This window comes from Ceratotherium simum, chromosome 37 (assembly GCF_057802395.1).
Source record: "Ceratotherium simum simum isolate JZ-2026a chromosome 37, ASM5780239v1, whole genome shotgun sequence".
NCBI classification, from domain to species: Eukaryota; Metazoa; Chordata; class Mammalia; order Perissodactyla; family Rhinocerotidae; genus Ceratotherium; species Ceratotherium simum.
Genome location: NC_141936.1, coordinates 8,146,684 through 8,167,937, shown reverse-complemented (window position 1 = coordinate 8,167,937; position 21,254 = coordinate 8,146,684). Strand labels below are relative to the sequence as shown.

Here is a 21,254-nt window from a genome sequence, read left to right as displayed (position 1 = left end):
GCATCTCTTCCGTTTGGTGTCTCTTCCAGGTATTAGTAAGGATGTGGAACACGGGAATATTAAATAACTAAATATTAAATATTAAATTGGTAACACCACTTTAGAAGACATTTGGGCATTGTCTATTAAAGTTGAAGAAAAAGGGCCGGCCCCGTGGCTTAGCGGTTAAGTGCACGCGCTCCGCTGCTGGCGGCCCGGGTTTGGATCCCGGGCGTGCACCGACGCACCGCTTCTCCGGCCATGCTGAGACCGCGTCCCACATACAGCAACTAGAAGGATGTGCAGCTATGACACACAACTATCTACTGGGGCTTTGGGGGCGGGGGATAAATAAATAAAATCTATAAAGTTGAAGAAATGCATGCCCTATGTTTGAGCAATTCTGCTTCTAGGTGTATATCTAACAGCTTATGTAAGCAAATGAACTCCAAGAGACATGTACAAGAATATTCCTAGTGTATTATTTGTAATAGCTCAAAAGTGAAAGCAACCCAAACGTCTAGCAGCAGTAGTGTGGATAAATAAGTTATGGTGTGTTTTTACAGGAGAATACTATACATCAATGCAAATGAGCTACTGTGACCTGCTGATGTAAGGATTAATCACAGCATTAATGTTATCTGGCCAGAAAAGCCGGAATAATACGTTCTGTATGATTCCATTCGTATCCAGTTCAGAACAGATAGGATACTAAGGTGTTTAGGCTTGCCTGCTTGTGTGTTTAAGCTTACGTGCAGGGAAACGATTCCCAGAGAAGTCTGGATGGTGGGAAGAGACGGGTCGAGATTGGATGGTCCATGAGAGAGGACCAGCTGGGGTGCCGGCTGTGTTCTGTTTCTTGACCTAGGGGTGGTTAGTTGGGTTCTCAATTTGTGATAATTGGACATTTTTGTTTTGTGGACTTATCTTTATGTGTGCTGTTTTGTAATGAAAAAGACTTTTTAAAAAGGATTAATAAGAATGAGGAGGAGGTTGCTGGTGAAAGAGGTATGCCAAGGCCCTGTGGCCAGAGGGAGCTTGGGGAAATCAGGGCTGAAAGAAGGCTGGTGTGGATCGAGTTATCAAGAGTCAAGGAGACCTTGATTGTGACATGAGGCTGGGGAGCTGGGTAGGAGGCCACCTTAAGGAGCTCTGTAGTAGTGGGATCTTATTGCTTTAAGATTTTAGAAAGGAGCAGGACATAATCTGATCCAGGTTGAGAAGATGGCTTCAGCTGTGTTGTGGCCGCCTGAGTGGGTGCTGGTGACCTGTGCGGTAAGAGATGATGGTAACCTGGGTCGGGGTTGTGGTGGTGGTGGTGATGGAGAGAATTAGGTGGATCTGACATTGTGAGAACTCGGTGATGGTTTGGTGTGGGTGTTGGGGAAGACGAGGCTTGTGGTTCCTGAGAGGAGCTGGATAACGGAGCTCTTGTCTAAGATGAGGAGCTCTGGGTGAGGACTGGTGAGGACCAGCTCTCACTGAGCCCTGCTGTGTGGTATCCTGGATCCCGTGATTCTCAACTCCCTCGATGTCGCAGATGAGCAGTGAGGTGGCTTGCCGGGTGTGCCATGAAGCCACCTGGATCTCAGATTCCAGGTTGTACCTCTTCCTGCTGTATCCTACTCAGCCCCATGACAGCCATGCGGAAACAGTGGGCGTGGTTCCTCTGAGCCGGGAGTGAGAAGGGTGGGAAGTGGAAGAGGGCTCCATCAGACTCGGGGGCTTCTAGGAGTGGGCAGAGGAGGAGGACCAGTCCGAGAAGGAAGTAGGAGCCGCGAGTGAGGGAAGAGGAGGAGGAAGGGGACGAAGGTAGTCGCTGATTTCGGCACCCAGAGGTCCACCAGCACTGTCATCACTGTTACTTTTTTATTTCCTTCCCAGCTGTTTTTCTGGATGTGTTTAATTTAGTTGAAATGAAACTATATGTGAGTTTTCACTTTAGTGTTATAAGCATTTCTCCATGTCTTTAAAATCTCTGTATTCTTACTCTTTGTAAAGGTTGCACTGTATTCTGTGAAGAATATCTTTTCAAGGAAAGCTCTTTTTCAGTTTTATACTCTGAAAAATTTAAAAAGAATAATAGTACAGGTTTCCCCACTATCTGCAAGTAGAGTGTTCCTGTGAAACCTTTTGTGAGCCAAAGCAGTGTAAAGTGAAGCAGCAGTTACCACTAATTTATATGGGAAAAAGTTTTGAGTGTTCCCAGACTCAGAAAATAACCTACCAAAATAAATGGAGGTCAAGCCCGGATGCTGACAGACAGTTCCAGGCGATGGCGGCCTGATGCTGAGTGCTGTTCCTGGGGAGGGCGCTAGGGGCGCCACTCTGGCTGCTCCCTGCGCGCTGCCTCTGTAACGCTCTCTGCAAAGCACACGCTGAACGCGATTTTCGCTAAAACGAAAATCCTCTTCAGATTTCTTTCTGTTAGTGAAAACAGGTACTAATGTAGGTCTTTCGTAAAAGCAAAGTGGCACAAAGCAAACTTTCAGATAGTGGGGGACACCTGTGCAGTGTACGCCTAATATACCTACTGCTGAGATTCAATAATTGTTAGCATATTGCCAGATATGCCTTATCTACATGTATTGAATAGAAATAAATAATTTGCTAAACTTTTTGAAAGTAATTTGTAGACATCACGACAGTTTACCCCTAAATAGCTCAGCATGATCTCCTTAAGATGACATTTTCTTTTATACCATTGTTACACCTAAAAAATTAATTGTATTTTTCTAATACCTAATATCCACATCATTTTTTGATTTCCACTGTGGAACCAAAAATGTCTTTTATAGCCTCCCTTTTGGGAACCACATAGGAATCAAAATTGTATTTGGTCGTTGTTTCTCTTTAGTCTCTTAACTTAGGAAAGCTCCCTCCAACCTTCTTCCTGCCCTCCCCACTATGACATTGACTTTTTGAAGAGACAAGGGCAGCTGTCTTGTAAAATCGGTTTCTGAGTTTGTCTGGTTGTTTCCTCGTGGTTTCTTTTATCCTCTGTGTTTGCTGTACACTGAGTGAGAGGTTGGAAGACTCAATGACATTCAGGTTGATGTTTTGGGCAGATCTGCTAGATATGGGACGCTCTGTGTCTTGTCAGGCTGTCTCCTCTGCTGTGTCATCATCTGGTTTATGTGGAGATTCTAGATCTTTCCACTGGAAATGTGGATTTCCCTCTTTGCTATTAGGAAGTAATCTATGAGATGGTTCCTGGGTGCCATGCAAATATCATTTTCTCCAACAACTTTTCACCAAATGGTTTTCAGCATTCATACAGAATACTTGCCTGAATCAGTTTTATTAAGAGTTTGCAAAATGGAGATCCCCCTACCCCTTGTCATTTCTTCCACATTTATCTGTTGGTCTTCTGTAAATTCTTCCCACTTCACCTGGGCAAGGACTACGGTTCCTCCTAAAAAGGCAGGGTAATTGCTGGATTCTCTCTGTTTAATTACCAATTTTCAAAGTAAGGATTTGGTAGAATAGTCATCCCCAGTGGAGGCAAATGTTTCCTTTTCTTTGTCTTTCTCTCTTGTTTGGGGCAGTGGAGTATCACTGTGGCTTCATGTCTATTTTATTCAGTGTTTTACAGTGAGTTACAGTCATTGTTTTTGATGCTCAGATTGTCCCTGTTTTCCCAGGAGAGCCCCTGCAAGCTGGCTCTTTGGTCTTTGAGCGCTTGCTTGCTGTGTCACAGCCTGTCTGTTAGCCCAGAGGTGGGGTTGTGGGGCAGAGGACCCGGCTTGTGTCCTGTGGCAGAGGTGGCTGGCCCACGGCCCACGGCAGTGCTGCCCTCCTCCCCCCTGTGCCCAGGACACGCAGCACCCAGTGGTTGCAGCCCCGCAGGCTGGCGGGTCTTTGCTTGCCTTCTTGGGCTGTGGTGAAGTGAGTTGGACAGCTTTCGTCTCCTCTGCCTCTGGTTTTTGCATCTTCGTTTATCTGGTGTTCCTTTGGGTGGTTCTTGTTATTAGTAGGTTAGACGATCTGTCCCTTCACCACTCAGTCCATGAGCTTTTCTCTCAGTATTTTCTCCTCGCCTCTGTATCCCGCAGCATTCTATGAGCATCTCAATTTTGTCCTGTCACCACCAATGACATTTTCTGCAGTGTACATTTTTCCCTTTAGACCCTTCCATGTGGATTTTAATTCTGCTGTCGAGTGATTATTTTTGCCTCCTTTTCTAATCATTGCCTGTGTCTTAGCTGGTTCTTTTAATTTCATCCTGTTCTCATTTTTGTGCTCCCTGTCCTATAAAAAATTTTAATTTTTTAATAGAGGCAGTGTCTTCCTGTAATCTTACAACAAGGAGCACATATTTCTAAAATGGTCTTCCGTTTCAGTGATAATTCATTTCAGATTTATGCATGTGCTTTATGGTATGTCTTCAACCTCCCACCTCCACGTTTTTGTTTGAGTTTGTTCATCCTTGAATGGTGTTTGCCACTCTGCGGGTTGGGTGCACCCGTTAGCTGGGTGCTTGGCTCCTGGAGGAGGTGTGCGTTTCCCGAGACTGGCCACAGGTCCGGTGCTGTGGCTCTGTGGCTCTGGGCGGGCTCTCCCGCCACCTCGGTCTCAGTAGTGGGATGTTTTGGGTCGTGTACCCCCGACTCCTGGCTGGCTCTGCTCTCCTGCGTCTGGAGGTGAAGGGTGCCTGAGTTGGGTGGTTTTCCTGAGCTCCTCTGGCCCCACGATGGGGAGGTACACCCCAGGCTCCAGGGTGGCCAGTGCTTTGTCCTTGTGGCAGGATGGAAGAGGGCTACTTACTTTCTTTTTCTTCTATTTTTATTTACCATTTTAACCATTTTAAATGTACAGTTCAGTGGCATTAAGTACCTTAACAGTATTGTGCAACCATCACCACTATTTAGTTCCAGAACTTTTCTATCTTCCACATGGAAACCCTTTACCCATTAAGCAGTTTCTCCCCATTCCCTCCTCCTCCCCAGCTCCTGGCAAGCACTAATCTGCTTTCTGTGTCTATGGATTTGCCTATTCTGGATGTTTCATACAAATGGAATCATACACTATGTGGCCTTTTGTGTCTGGCATCTTTTCCTTAGCATGTGTTTTCAAGGTTCATCCATATTGTAGTGTGTCACTACTTTATTCCTTTTTTTATGGCTGAATAGTATTCCATTGTATGGATATACCACATTTTGTTTATCCTTTCATCTGTTGATGTATATTTGCATTGCTTCTACCCTTTGGTTATTGTGAATAGAGCTGCTATGAACAAGTTATTGTTTGAATGCCTGTTTTCAGTTCTTTTGGTTATATACCTAGGGAGTGGAATTGTTGGATATTACTGTGTTTACCTTATTAAGATACCTCCAAACTGTTTTTCACAATGGCTGCACCATTTTACATTTCCAACAGCAATGTATGAGAGTTCCAGTTTCTCCATACTTGCCAATACTTGTTATTTTGTGTTTTTTTTTTTATTATGGCTATCCTGGTGGGTGTGAAGTGGTATCTCATGGTATTGATTTGCATTTCCTTAATGATTAATGATGTTGAGCATCTTTTCATGTGCTTGTTGGCCATTTGCATATCTTCTTTGGAGAAATGTCTGTTCCAGTCCTTTGCCCATTTTTAAATTGGGTTATCTTTTTGTTGTTGTTGTTTTTTTTAATTAATTAATTAATTTATTTTTCCCCCCCAAAACCCCAGTGGATAGTTGTATGTCATAGTTGCACATCCTTCTAGTTGCTGTATGTGGGACACGGCCTCAGCGTGGCTGGAGAAGTGGTGCGTCAGTGCGCGCCCGGGATCCGAACCCGGGCCGCCAGCAGCGGAGCATGCATACTTAACTGCTAAGCCACGGGGCCGGCCCTATCTTTTTGTTGTTGAGTTGTAAGAGTTCTTTATGTATTCTGGATACTAGACCCTGTCAGATATATGATTTGCAAATATTTTCTCCTGTTCTGTGGGTTGTTTTTTCACTCTCTTGATAGTGTCCTTTGATGCACAAAAGTTTTTAATTTTGATGTTCGGTTTATCTATTTTTTTCTTTTTTTTTTGCTTGTGCTTTTGGTATTATATTTAAGAAACCATTACCGGGCCGGCCCCGTGGCTTAGCGGTTAAGGGTGCGCGCTCTGCTGCTGGCGGCCCGGGTTCGGATCCCGGGCGTGCACCAACACAGCGCTTCTCCGGCCATGCTGGGGCCGCGTCCCACATACAGCAACTAGAAGGATGTGCAGCTGTGACATACAACTATCTACTGGGGCTTGGGGGGAAAAAATAAAGAAATAAATAAAATTAAAAAAAAAAAAAAAGAAACCATTACCAAATCTGAGGTCAAGAAGATGTATGCCTGTGTTTTCTTCTGAGAGTTTTATAATTTTAGCTCTTATAGTTAGTCTTTGACCTATTCTGAGTTAATTTTTGTACGTGGTGTGAGGTAAAGGTCCAGCTTCATTCTTTTGCTTGTGGATACGCAGGTGTTCCGGCACCATTTGTTGAAGGGGACCACTCTTTCCAGCTGGATTCTGCCTCTCAAGCTGTATACCCTGTAATGCTTAGACCCTGCCAATGAGCTCTTCAGGCCTGGTTGGTAATCATGACCATTTTGGATTGGACTCAGTAGGGTTCATAAAGTGATTCTTAATAGAGTCATTCTTATGGAAGGTTATGAGACATTTACACATTTAAAGGGTCTAAAAGGAAATGTCTGCATCTCAGAATTTTTACTGCTGTAGAACTCCTCTATGTTTCAAGGTTGAGAGTATGCGCTTAATTCAGTTCTTTTCTTGGTTTGGGAAAATTTGAAATAAACACACATCTCATTAAATCCCGTCCCGTTTGATAGTCTTTGTATTTGAACGCTTTGATAAAGATGGACTCGTACACATACGCTGTGCGAGAAAGGAAGTCTGGGAAATCGTCCTTTATCTCCCTTCTCTCTGTGGTGGCTGCAAGTTTTCATGTACCTTAAGAGGGGAGTAAATCCAGGTTTGTCAAGACTGAGGTACAAGTCTAATTGTCTCAGTGTATGTTTACTGTCTAGTGGTCATGATTGTCTGAGTGTTCTTTTATATCTAACCAGTATTGTGTATGAGCTGGAATTTTGCTGTTTATAGAAACCCTGTAGCTGGCTTCTCTACCCTCTGGCAGCACACATGGGTATAACCATTTGGGGAAGCAATTTGGTGACGTGTGTGAAAACCTCAAAGAAAGTGCATACTCTTGACTCAATAATTCCACCAGTGGGACCCTATCCTGGGGAAATAATCTTAAATATGAAAAAGCATAATGGACAACATGTTCATTGCACCATTAAGTATAAAAAGTTGCGAACCCTGGAACACTCTAATGTAATGACTCAGTGAGTTAATGACAATAGCTGACACCTGTTGGGTGCTGGTCCTGCGCCGCGCGCTGTGTGTGGGTGGTCTTACTTCACCTTCACAGCTGCATGAAGGTTGCCATGAGGTGACCAAGGCGCCCATCGGGCCATACAGTTGGGCCGTGGCAGAGTGAGGTGCTGCTCTTGTGCCAAATGCAGCCGTTCAGGTGATTGAGGAAGGCAGTAACGTGGACAGTCCTTTGTGATGCTGGGGAAACAGGGAGGCAGTGTGTACAGAATGCCATTCAGCTGTGGGCAAAACACTGTACGTAGGAGGTAAGGTGAAGGAAGTTTTCAAACTGATGTCAGGGATCGTGCTGGGTGGTGCAAGTTGGATTATTTTTATTTCTATTTTTCTGCATTGTCTAAAATAAGAATTATTATTTCATATTAAGGAAAACAAATGGAAGCATAACATGTTACCTTTTAATTGAAGATTCCTGATGGTAAGAGTGGCCGTCTAGACACTGATGGTTTGGGATGCTTGCTCTAGTTGCAGAAGGTGGAGAAGAGTCTGCCTTCCATCTCTTCTCTGGGATGTCCTAAAACACAGTTGAAACAGTTTGAACTGTCGGATCAAAATGGATTAAGTTTAAGGAGCCAGATATACAAAAGGACATGCTTGTGAAAACATAGGATTTAAATTTCGTAGTCCCCTAATAAATGTATGCATTGTATGGAACATCTTAGTTATGTTTCCCTTTGTTTAAACTTTTAACTCCTGTGTTGAAAATAAATCTAAACTTATCTAAGCAGAGAGTTCAAGGTCTTGATATAAATAAGATATATTTTAGTCTGACGTTGAAACTAGTTGATGTATGAAACGCTGTTGGTTTCTTAGATGTGTTCATAATTATGTCAGCGTCCTTAAGCATTTGAATAAATGAAGTATAAATAGGCTATGGAGAAACAAAACAAAATAAAAGCAGGTCTGGTCACAATATATTACTTGGAAAAGCAGGGTATTAAATGATTTGTATATTATGTACCCCCACTTCTCTGTTTTATTTGCTCACTGAAAGCACACTGGAAGGATGTTATCTCAGGATGTTAGTGGCGGGTGTTAGCAGTGGCCGGACTTGGAGTGTTCTCAAGTGAAGAAGAAGCAACTTCCAGTGACCACGTCAGCCTAGAGCTGGACTATTAGCCACAGGACTTTATTTCCACCTAACTTCTGAAAACAGGCAAGGGACAGTGGGCTGGGCACGTGCCCAGGGAGGAGGAAGGTGAATCAAGATGGTTTGATGCTGCCTGACATTTGTGTAGCCCCTTTGCAGTGTCTGAGCTGTGTTCTCTGTTGTTTTCCGCTCTGCACGGCGCCCTGAGGTGGGGTAGACAGGTCAGGAAACCGGGGTGGCGGGGTGGCGGGAGCGGCTGCTTTCAGCCCAAGTAGCAGCAGCAGCCTCAGGCCTTGCCTTCGGGCCTCTGGTGTGTCTCATTCACTTCTGAGTTTCCAGAGCTCCCTGTCTGTACCTCTGTCATGGAAATTTCCAAACGTACACAAAAGTGGAGAGAGGAGTTTCATCAATCACCCAGTCTAAACAGCCGTCAGGGTTGTGTCTCTCTTGTTTCATCTGTCTCCACCCCCGAGCCCCACTTTTTTCTAAGCATTTAAAGCAGATTCTCATGGTGCTTTTTATTTATTTATTTATTTTTATTTTTTTTATTTTTTTATTTTTTGTGAGGAAGATCAGCCCTGAGCTAACATCCATGCTAATCCTCCTCTTTTTGCTGAGGAAGACCGGCTCTGAGCTAACATCTGTTGCCAATCCTCCTCCTTTTTTTTCCCCCAAAGCCCCAGTAGATAGTTGCATGTCATAGCTGCACATCCTTCCAGTTGCTGTGTGTGGGACGCAGCCTCAGCATGGCCGGAGAAGTGGTGCGTCGGTGCGCGCCTGGGATCCGAACCCGGGCCGCCAGTAGCGGAGCGTGTGCACCTAACCGCTAAACCACGGGGCCGGCCCTCATGGTGCTTTTTACTTAGTAAAAGTATCCCTCTACCAGTGGGCCATTTCCTTAAAGGTCGAGGGTCCCGTCTTGTCCATCGTTGTGTCCCAGCAGTGCTTGCACTGCAGTAGATACTTGTTGAAACAGAGTGCATCTCCTTCCTCCCGTCCACAGAGAGGGGGCCCTGACTGTAGGCTCACAGGAGCCACTGAGTCCTTGCTGCCTCAACCGAGCCACAGCACGTGTGTGTACTGGGACAACTCTCCTGCTGCTGGCGGCCCGGGTCTGCCCACTCTGTGTGTAGTGGAGGTGGGTTGTGCCTTGATCCGTACACATTTGTCCACACGTTCACCCCACAAACGTGGGAGGATTAGTTATGACATAGTCTTATCTAACTTGTAAAAACAAAAAAGTGAAAAGAAAACCTTTCCTCAAGCAGACATTTTTTTTCACTTCATACTGAAGCATGGAGAGAGTTGAAATCAGACAGACCTGGGTTTGAACCCCACCTGTGTCCGTTCTCTGTAGGTAGAGGTCCTCTCTGGACTTCAGTTTCCTCATCAGTGAGATGGGGTAGGGGCTCTTCGCAAGGTGGCAAAGATTAAATGAAATCCTGATGAAAACCACATTCCTGGTGCAGAGTAGGCACACCACAAATACTGACTCTGTCTTTCTTTTCCTGCCCGTGTTTCTGTGAAATGGGAATGTTGGTGGTGCCTCCCTCGGAGGGTCGCTGTGTACGTGAAATGGGGTCATCTGTGGAAAGCCCTCAGAGGTGGGCCGAGGTCGCTCTCCTCGGTGCTGCTGCCCTGCAGAGTCCTTTTAAATGTAGGTACCTTCCCAGAGGCCTGGCACCTTCCCTGTCTCGGCTCTTAGGTCCCTCCCTCCCCCGATAGGTAACCATTTGACCATTTTTGTTATTTTGGTTTATGCTTCCATTGTTTCTGTTTGAAAACTTAAAAATAATATATGCACACATTTGCTTTTAAGTTTTCTTTCTGTCTGCACATGCACACACACACACGCACACATCCTTTTTACATAAAAGATATAGCATGCTCCTATGTGTTCTGCACCTTTCTTTTTTCTCCTAATATAATCTGGAGATCATTCCATGGCTGTATAAAGATCTTCCCCATTCCTTTTACAATCGTATAGTATTCGTTTTTTGAGTGTAACATAGTTTATTCAACCACTTGGATTATTTTCAGTCTTTTGCTGTAATATTTTGCAACAAATAGCCTCATACAAACCTCGTTTTATATTTTTGCCAGAGTATCTGTGGCATAGGCTCCTTGGAGTGGGCTTGAGGGTAGATGCCTGCGTGGTTCGCTGGTGTTTGCTGGAGTCCCGTCCTCAGGGCCCATCTCAGCCCACAGTCGGATCCATGTTGGAGAGTGCCTTTCCCCACAGCCTCGCCCATACAGCGTATTGCCTATTTGTTTTTTGGTCAGTCTGTTGGTGAGGGTAGTATTTTAGTTTAGTTTTGGTTTGTTTTCTGTTATTATGAACAAGGTTGAGCATCTTTTCAAGAGTTTAAGGGCCGTTTTTATTTTTTTGTGAAATGGTTGTTCATATTTTTCGCCCGTTTTTCTATCGGGTTGTCAGTTTCTTCTCAATTTTTAGAAGCTCTTTATAGATTAAGGACGCTAGCCCTTGACGCTGTTTTGCAGACAGTTTCCTCAGAGTGCCCTGTGCTGGGCACCAGGTGATTAAGCTCAGGGAGACGGCCGGGCCCTTGGGACTCCTTGATGGTGAGGGAGAGCCTCTCGACGGGGAGTCAGAGGGTGCAAAGCAGACAGGAGCCAGAGGCTCCTGGAGGTGGCAGCGTTTGGCCTGGGTCTCAAGCACAGGAGTTTCCCAGCCCCAGTCGGATTCCAGGCAGAGGAAGGGTCTGTCCGAAAGCAGGGGGCGTAAAGGAGCCAGTTGCTTGGGTCACTTGGTTGTGGCGCTGCCGTAGGAGGCCCTGGGGTGGGTGGGAGAGGAGCCTGTTGATTGGGAAGAGCCCTGTGGGCCGCGGTCCTAGACGCACAGGAAAGCAGGGGGAGTTTCATGAGTGGTGGCGGGCGCTTTGCTTAGGGGGAGTGCTTACTCGAATCCTCAGGGAGCTTTGAATCTCTATGGCTCCGTGGTCCCCCCAGAGATTCTCATTTCTCTGGTGGGGTGGGGCCCCGGTGTCAGCATGTTTCGAAGCTTGCTGGGTAATTCTACTGGCTGTTGGAGTTGAGCCACCAGAGGACTCTGCAGCAGGCTGGAGGGAGGGTGGACAGAGAACGGAGGAGCAGGGATTCTCAGAATTCAGTGTGCATAAGTCTGGCGGGGGCCCTGTCAGAAATTCACGTTCCAGGATTCCGGAGAGTGATTTGCATTTTTTTTTTGTGAGGAAGATCAGCCCTGAGTTAGCGTCTGTGCTCATCTTCCTCTATTTTATATGTGGGATGCCTGCCACAGCATGGCTTGATAAGCAGTGCATCGGTCCACGAGTGGGATCCGAACCTGTGAACCCCGGGCCGGACCGCCAAAGTGGAGCGTGTGAACTTAACTGCTACGCCACTGGGCTGGCCCCTGATTTGCATTTTTAACAAGTGTTTCGGGGGTTCTGATTCGGGTGGTCTGGGTCACACATGAGAGACGCTGAGGCACAGAGACAGGAGACAGAGTAGTTTAAGCCCGAGGTGGGGATCTAAACTAAGCTGATGGCAGAGAGCCTGAAGAAGGGGCAGAATCTTGAGTTGTTTTAACAAGTGACATTGATACTGGGTAACCAGTTAGAAGTGGGGAGTGAGGGAGGGAAGAGTGGAGCAGGTCTGATACGTCTTTCAGTGTTGATGGTGCTGTTAACTAAAGAGGAGCTATGGTGGGGGCAAGTTAGAAAGGAAGGGGTTGGTGAAGAGAGTGGTTTGAGATGAATTACATTTTGGGTGTGGGGCCTTGGACCCTGGGACACCAGTGCTTAGTGATAGAGTAGCCATTGATGGTGACCCCACAGCAGCTAACTCAGCCAACCCAGCTTTGTTAGACAGGTGTGCATTTGGCAGGTTGATGATGCCAGTAGGACCCAGATTGTTTCTGCCTTTCTGCCTCACTAGCTTTAGACTGCTGGCTTGCCACCTCATGGCCTCAACATGGCTGCCACAGCTCTAGCCACGGTGTCTACATTCAAGGCAAGAAGGAGGGGGAAGGGGGAGTTGAAGCCACATGTGTTCCCACATATCAGTGAAGCATCTCCTCCACCTCCCCAGCCCCAGCAGGACGTATGTGTAGGTCTTTTTCACCAAGACTGACTCGTGTGGCCAGGACTGGGGAAGTGGGATCAGGCCTGTGATGACTGGCCACACTTGGTACAACCAGCCCATTCAGAATTGAGACTGTGTTAGCAAGGAGGGGAGGAGTGGGGCCATCCACAGTAATAGAAGTGCCCCCAGACTTAGGGAACATGGAGTGAACCCCAAATGGAGGGCAGATCCTGGAGCAGCTCCTCTGGGGAATTTGGGCATTATATTTTGTGGCCACTTTTTGGCTTTTCTGCTTTGGTTCTTCCTCATATTAGTGGGGACAGGAATGAGGCATCTCCCTTCCTCTCAGTGGAACTTTAAATGGCATAGGGGCTTTGGGACATGGTAGCTTTTAATCTTCGGAGTATTGCATCGAAGGAGGAAAACCAGGTAGTGCAAAGAGGAAATTGGCTTCTCTTGATTGGTAAGAAAAGGGCTGTCTTTTTCCCATGAGTTATTGGGTTTTGGGGTCTTTAGAAAAAACCTCAGGTGGGTGCCTTTGTGTCAGACTGGCAGCACCCGAGGCAGGGCCTGGCTCTGCAGAGTTGAGAGGAATTCTCCAGCACAGCAGTTACCCAGGTGTGCCTCGGTCTCCCTCTCCTGCTGGCTGTTGGTGCTGTGGAGACACTGAGGTGTGCAGCGTGCAGTTGTGGCCCTACCTGTGCAAACTTCCTCTTCTGATGGGATGGGATAAGACCTGAATCAGGATGGTAGATCTGAATCAGGATGGGTTTGTGGGTGGTGTTTTGAATAGATGAAAGAATTCACCTTTGCCTAATTTATTTAAATTAGAGTTATCAGTAGATATTTATGCTTGTTTCATTTTTTCAACAAATATTTTTGGCCTGGCTATTTAGGTCTCAGATTTGAATTCCAGGTCTTCCATTTGCTAGCCGTGTGGCCTCAAGTGAGGCCTTAATTCTTTTGACCTTCAGTTTCCTAATCTATAAAATGGGAGAATCTTATAACATACCTCCAAAGTTGGTGTGAGATTAAAAGGTAAAAATGGCTCATTTGTACGTGGTAGATATGGTGGGTACTCAGTCAGTGTTTAAAATAGCCCAGAGGTCTTTATATGTGGTGTGCATGCCTTATGTTTTATGAACAAATTATTTTCTGGTTGTTTCTGATTTATGAATTATGGTGTTCATAAATTAGAAACTGTAGAAGAAGGTTCGAGATAAGAGTGAGGAGGCCTGACATTTCTTTTGTGGTCTGTTATGAGCTGTTTAGCCTTGGACAAATGACTCAGTCTCTTGGTGACCAGTTTTCTTATTTGTCATTTGGAATATTAGTGTCTGTCTCATAGACCACAAATGTTTGTTCTGTTAAGAAGGCAAATAGATATAGAAATGCTCATGAAAATTTCAAGTGGTGTGCAAATTTAAGGTAGTAAGTTTTACTAGCTGCTTCTTCTTCTTCTTCTTCTTTTTTTTTTTTTTTTGCTGAGGAAGATTCGCCCTGAGCTAACATCTGTTGCCAATCCTCTTCTTTTTTGGCTTGAGGAAGATTAGCCCTGAGCTAACATCTGTGTCAGTCTTCCTCTATTTTGTGTGTGGGTCACTGCCACAGCACAGGTTTCCAGTGGTGTAGGTCTGTGCCTGAGATCCAAACCTGCTAACCTGGGCTGCCGAAACGGAGTGTGCTGAACCTAACTACTATGCCATGGGGCTACGCCCTACTGCTAGCTTCTTTCCATTGAAACATTTTTTTGTGTGTGTGAGGAAGATCAGCCCTGAGCTAACATCCATGCCAATCCTCTTTTTTTCTTTTCTTTTTTTGCTGAGGAAGACTGGCCCTGAGCTAACATCCATGCCCATCTTCCTCCACTTGATGTGGGACGCCGCCACAGCATGGCCCGACAAGTGGCACATCAGTGCGTGCCTGGGATCCGAACCCGGGCTGCCAGCAGCGGAGCGTGCGCACTTAACTGCTACGCCACGGGGCTGGCCCGCATTGAAGCATTTTAATAGTTCTTTTGTTTATTAACTTTTATGTAATATCCCCACTTTTTTGGGACTTTGTAAATTTGAATGGTGTTGCCTAACATAGTCAGGTTCCTGTGGTTTTTTTGTTGAAGGACTGAAAAGATTTAGGGACAGATAGATGGCTGAAGTGAACATTTGGCTGAGTTTTCACTCCTTTCTTCTTTTATTTTATCCTCCTCCCCCTTTATTTCCTGGCCCCTATCCTCGTCTCCTCAGGAAATGTGACAGTTCTCACAGTTACCTGCATGGGACACTGACAGCATCAGCCAAGCTCTGCCTGAGAGCTCACTTTTGCTCTTTTATCTTTTTACATACTAATAATATGCAACACACATGTAAGCTTTGAGGCACATGATAAACTACATGTGTGAGCCTGTCACCCTGCAGAGCTCTAGGGTGTCACGCCAGGGCTCCTCTGTCCAGCCCTCTGCCTTGCAACATCTTTTAGTCACCATTCGACTTTCCGGTTCATGCCTTCTGCCAGTGTTCCTTTCGGTAGTTTATTTTTCTTTGTTACCGTTTTGCAGGGGTTCTCACAATGTTCTGGTTGCTGGCTCGAGCTGTTGGCAATTTCGTGCGTATCTTCTCCCAGATGGCAGCTTCTCTCTTCTCTTTCTTTGTAAAGTGTCTTTGATGAGCACAAGTTCTCAGTTGGAATATGGTTGGCTTTGGCAGTCTTATAGTTTATGTTTAGTATTAGTCCTATTTAAGAAAATTCCCCAATCCCAAGCTTGTAAAGAAATTCTCCTGTATTGTCTGCTGAAACTTTGCGAGTTTTTTCTTTTGCATTGATCCTGTAGTCCACCTGGAACTGCCTTTTGTCTGTGGTGTGAGGTGAGGGACCAGTTGCATCTTTCCCCTTAGGTAACCTGTGTCTCAGTCCCGTCCATTGACTAGTCCCTTCTCTACCCCCACCCCAGCCTGCAGTGCTGCTGCTGTCACACATCATGCTTTCAAATCTGCGAGCGCCTGTTTCTGGGCTGTCTTTGATCCCCAAATTCTACGTGTAGAATTTGCTCTGAGGAGTAGGATATTTCGTGAGAGCAGTGTTCTTTGAAGCATTGTTGGTGGTATTGAGCGGGAAGTGTTCTAAATGTCCCAGCAGTGGGAGTGAGTTGATGATATACGCACATCAGTACAAATACTCTGTAGCCCACAAAAATATATTGACTAATATGGAAGGTTGTTGACAATATATCATGACAGAAAAAACAGGAAGTTAAAGTACGGTATGTACAGTGTGATTCTGTGTTTATAAAAAGTTAAGAAACATGCAAGTTAAAAAATAACAGCCTACCGTCTATGCTTCCTCCCATCCCACTCACATCCAGTGCACTTTGATCTGGCTTTGGCATTGGGCGAAGGGTCGGGCCATCGAGTCTGCTCCAGCAGGTCCTTGGTGACCTCCCCTCAGCCCCTCCGTTGCCTCCTCCCAGCCCCCATTTGTGGCGTCGCTGCTGTACCAGACGTCAGCGTGGTCTTCTTGGCATGTTCACGTCCGCTCCCCTGGTTTTCTGCATACTTTCTTCTCATCCTCTTTTTTGGACTCCCACTCCTCTCTGTGCCTAATGTTGGCGTCCTGGGGCTCCCCGTTCCCTGGGCCTCCTCTTGTTCCCCCCCTTCTCCATAAGGGACTTCATTGACCCATCTCCCCCGTTAAACTTTCTCTCACACCCCCTACCACATATCTGCTGCCGGCTCTCCACTCAGCTCCCCCAGTGTCCTCGAGGTTCACAGAGTCAGTGTGGCCAAAACTAAGCCCACTTCCTCACCCATGAGACCCCCGGAGTCAGCCTAGGTTCCTGTCCTGTCTCCTCCTCGCCCCCGTCTATGGTGGGTCTTCTTCCCAAACACTCTCATGCCTGTGTCCATGTGTCCTTCCTCCTAGGTGCTCGTTGTTGCTGGCGGCCCTCTTATAGGAGTTTCTGGAGTGTTCTGCCTGCCTCCAGGTTTCCTCCCCTCTCCCTTTCCTCCACCCTGTAGCCAAAATCATCTTTCTAAAATGTACAGCGGGGAGACACCACCCCCTTGATTCAGGGCCCCTGTGACCCACAGGCCTGGCTGTCAGTCATCTGGCCCCACCCTGTCAGGCTCTGTCTGCAGCCCAGAGGAGGCTGTGGGGCTCTGAGGGTTTCAGGCCTCTCTGCCTGGCCTGCTCAGACCCTGCTTGTCTTCTGAGACCTGCTCTGTGAAGCCTTCCCTCCGGGGGAAGTTGTTCCCTCTCTGGTGCCCCGCGTCCTCTGTCCTCCTCTGTCTGAGCTGTCCCTGCAGCCCTCAGAGCCGGTGCTGAGGCCACGTGTCTGGGGAGGGAGTGAAGGGGAGGGCTGAGGGAAGGGGCTCCCCCTGCCTTTGCAGAGAGGGGGCATCCTCACCCCACGACTGGGCACACGCAGCCTCTTGAAGACAGAGGATGCCTGGTGGGCGGGTGGGTCTGACCTGGGCTCGTGGGGCCTGTTCTCGCCTCTTTCTGCCCACTGGGTTGAAGCCTTTTTCAAGGGCATTTCCAGAGCTGCCTCACTCAGTTCTTTGCTCCTGAGTGGGGTGACTAGAGACTTGAGCTTCCCCTGCAGCAGGTGCGGGCCGGGCTCGCCTGTGGGCCAGGTGCGCCTGTCTTGTCTGTCTGGTCAGTGGGTGGCCGTGGCACCCAGGGTCATGCGTAGGCTCCGGCTGAATACTCTGCCAGATCGTTCCCTGGAGTCCAGCCTGGGGATCTGCTTCCTCTGTTTGCAGGTGGGCGGGGTGCTCACTCTGCCACTCGCTGCTCTGATTCTCAGTGCCCGTGTGTGTTGCAAATCTGTTGTTTCTTGTCCCTGATGGTAATGAAGGTGCCCTGGGTTGCTTGAAGGACAGAGTTGGCCCTTTTGTTTGTGCAAAGCACTTGACAAAACGATTCGAAGAGCCTGGCCGCGCAGGCTGCCCTGAGTGGGCTGCACTTGGGGTCTGGGCTTTTGACTTCTGGTTCCCTGCTCTGCTGGGCGTCAGGAGGAGCCCTGCCAGCCGAGCAGGGTTTCCTGTGGGTGCCATTTACAGGCTGCCAAATGCAAAACGCGGCAGATTATTCAGGGGTGTTATTTTCTTGACCACTTTTAGTTCATTGCTTTTGACTGAGTGTTTAAAAATATTCTGCAGCATATCTATAGTATTCATGAGCAGCGAATCAGGAGGAGAGATGCAGTTTCTGAGAAAGCTTCAAAGAAATACTGGTCTTTATCTCTTCCCCAGCCTTTTCCGCTGAAACCCACCAGAGTCTTTTTCTGAGCACTCTCGTTCTATAAATAGAACGGCCGCTCTCCTTGGGTAGCCCAAGATCGCAGCTTCATCCGCTTTCTGAAAGGTTTGTGTGTGTGTGTGTGTGTGTGTGGATTGTGTTTTAAGTTTGCTTTTCTTTTATGTGTGAGATGTGTAGCAGGAGACTCGAAAAAATACTCTAGCATTTATCCTGTAAAGATAACTTATTATAACTTTTCTGGGTCTGGGCTTCTTCTTCTTCTTCTTCTTCTTCTTTTTTTAATTTGCATTTAGGAAAGAGATGGAAGCGATTACTTCCCCTGCAGAGGTAAGGAAGACCTACGGGGGCGAGGAGAGCTGCCTTTGCCTGTGAGGGAGTCCCGTGAGGTCAGGAGGAGAGGCTCCCCTGGAGGGTAGTGCAGCGTCCGTGGGTGGCATTGCTGTGACAGACATAGCTGTTCTGTGTCTTTGAAGAGCACACTGAAATGAGCGTCACCATGTGGACTTGGGAAACAGCAGCCCTGCAGTCCTTCCATATTGCAGACTGGTTTCTATCTGGAGTTCCTGGGATCAGAGGGTGAGCCCTCTCTCCGCCTTCCGTGTCAGCCTCGTTCTGATTCGGCACATGCTGCGGCCCTTCAGGAAAGCCAGAGCCTTTGTTTAGTTAGGGATGGAGGTTTCAGAGGCTGTGACTGTGGTTGATGTGTTTCTTCCCTGGATCACTGGGTGGTGTTGGGGTCCTCTCTTCTCTTCTCCTGGCACTCTAATTACCTGGGAGAGCAGGGGGTGAAGTATTCACAGAATGTGCATAGGTAGGTTCTCAGTGGTGTCCTCCTGGGCTGATCCTCTGGGGAGGTGGAGAGGGTTGCTATCTGTGCAGCCGGGACGGCCCTGCCAGCACAGGTTCCCTCCTACTTGGGACGTGCTCGTGAGCCGACCTGTGCAGCCCACCCTGCCCAGGGAGCTCACGGAGAGGACGTCCGGTGATGGGGAAAGGGAGCAGAGCAGCACTGCCTGCATTCCCAGGACACCCTGGAGCGCTGTGCTGCTCAGGTGGGGGTCCTGGTGCTCGGCCAGGTAGTGGTGGTGTGTGTGGGGTGGGAGGCGTTCTTCAGCGTTCTTCTCTGGGGGGGGTCACACTGCATCCGAGGTCCGCTCCCTTCCTCGTTAGGAGTAGACTGGTGGAGAGACTGGACAGCACCAGTGTTCTGCTTGCTTTCTGACCTGGCACATTTGGGTGACATGAGGTTTCTGTGTCTGGTTTCATCTTATGTCGTCTTAAGTGGCCCCAGGTGCCCGAGTGCTTCGTACAGATACTTTTTAAAAAAAGTAACTTAAAGTGCTAAAGTGCTTATGGGATTAGGTAATTAAACAAAAGCTTCTCTGAACCAATATTCTTGTCCTTGAACAGAATTTTTGTACATTCTACCTCCATTCGGTGATGAGACTCCGTGTAGAATGGACCTTTCTCTTAGGTGGGGGTCAAAGAAAGTGTGCAGTCGCCGAGAGCCAGGCTCTTGTTTCACGCTCGTTGTTTGTTAGTTTTGACTGTGTTAGTGGTGCTGAGTGGTTCAGAGCGTCTAATGGCAAGTAGCTCTGGGAGCATTTAACTTCTGAGTGGTCTGTAGGGCTCCCTCGTCCCGTTAGGTGTCCAGCCGTGGGACACAACTTGAGGGAAACAGCTCCAGTAGAAGCTGTGCGCCCTTCTTGGCATTGATGGGGCCAAGGGGAGTGGACTGCCGTCCCCCTCTTGATCCTCTTGAGAGAACTCCTGATCAGACTTGTGGCATGAGATGAGTTTAGTGACTTGGCTGTGGTGCTTCTCTCTCACGGGCTGGGCAGATGCACATGCCTGGCCTGTGAATAGGGTGAGGGCTGAGTGGGGTCCAGGCCTGGAGCCGCACTGAACCCCACAGCAACCTACGTCGACAGTTTTGGCAACAGGATCCTGAGAAATGGCAGGAGGCCAGACAACACGGAGACAGGGCCAAGAATAGCTGAAAAATACCAAATGCTGAAGTTGGAGAACGCACTGGCCCCGCGCTGCCTACTCTGGTCCTGTGAGCCTCGTGTCCCCGTCTGCTGATGCCCTGGGTATATCCAGGTCACACCTTGGGCCTCTGACACCCCCACCACTCAGGTGCACCATCGTCTCTCAGAGAATTGTGTGAGCCCTCCCCTGCAGCGTGCCTGGTCTGTCCACAGGTCAAGGTCTGGGGAGAGTGTGAAGTATTTCTGTTAGGCCCTCGGCCGTTAGAGACACGAGTGCACGGGCCTGTCGGCGTGCGGGTCGGCGGGACACATGCTCACGAATACGCTTCTGTGCTTTCAGACTATCATCAAGGAGGGGACGCTGACCAAACAGAACAATTCCTTCCAGCGATCAAAAAGGAGATACTTTAAGCTTCGCGGGCGCACACTATACTATGCAAAGACCGCAAAGGTGAGGAGCAGTGGAGGAAACTCCACGAGGGAAAAGCTGAGAGAGAGGAGCTGCAGGGGAGGGTTTGGGTACTGAGTCCTCGTCTGGGAAAAACCTTGGATTCTTAGATCTGTTATTTGCAGTGAGTTTCGTAATACTCTAGGGTGCTTATTTTGTTTTAAGGCATGTTTTATTTCTTATAAACATTGATTTTTATTCATTTCCTTTTTCTTTAATGTCCTCTGTCACCAGTGGGGAAAGGAGAAATGTCACAAATAACCACATTACAGTTGGATATCTTTCTTTCAGAAAGATTGGGGGTGTCACAGGCTTATAAATCTCTTATTATTGACTAAAATATATTTTTAAAAAAATATAATTGGCAGGGGCTGGCCTGGTGGCGTAGTGGTTAAGTGCGCTCTGCTATGGCGGCCAGGGTTCGCAGGTTCAGAACCCCGGGCACGGACCGGGTGCGGACCGACGCACTGCTTATCAAGCCATGCTGTGGTGGCGTCTCATGTAAAGTAGAGGAAGATGGGCACGGATATTAGCCCAGGGTCAATCTTCCTCAGCAAAAAGAGGAGGATTGGCATCAGATGTTAGCTCAGGGCTAATCTTCCTCACACACACAAAATAAGATTGTTTATTAAAAAAATATATAATTGGCATACAGAAAGCTGTAGATATTTAATGTACATAACTTGATGAGTTTGGAGATAAGTATATACCCGTAAAACTATCTGGAAGTATTTTGAAGTGTATTGGGCTTCTTGGTGTGTGAACAGAAACGTGAAATTCTTTACCTTCAAGCTTTCTAGCCATGATCCTTCTTTCTGTGTGCCATCTTGTACTTAAGGTTTAAAGCTAGAATTGCCAGGCAGATGCTAATGAGAGAGGAGGAGCCAGTGAAAGTCGCTAAATTACTTCCAGGTTTGAACGAATGTGGTGTTATGCATTTCAGACACCAGTGTGTTTGCAAACCTAGTTTTTGGTATTGCGAATGCCAGTATTTTTATATCATTGTTGATGTCAATACTGATATTTTGGTATTAAAAAAATCTGGAGG

General features: G+C 47.3%; 1 protein-coding gene across 2 annotated transcripts in view; it reads left to right on the top strand.

The window, feature by feature from the left end:
* Nucleotides 1-21,254, top strand: part of DGKD (diacylglycerol kinase delta) — a 111,181-nt gene that overhangs the window by 10,498 nt on the left and 79,429 nt on the right. For both annotated transcript variants that reach the window (XM_087424668.1, XM_087424667.1), the window contains exon 2: nt 20,099-20,209. In XM_087424668.1, coding sequence (XP_087280794.1) covers nt 20,099-20,209 — 111 coding nt within the window. The remainder of the gene's footprint in view (nt 1-20,098; nt 20,210-21,254) is intronic.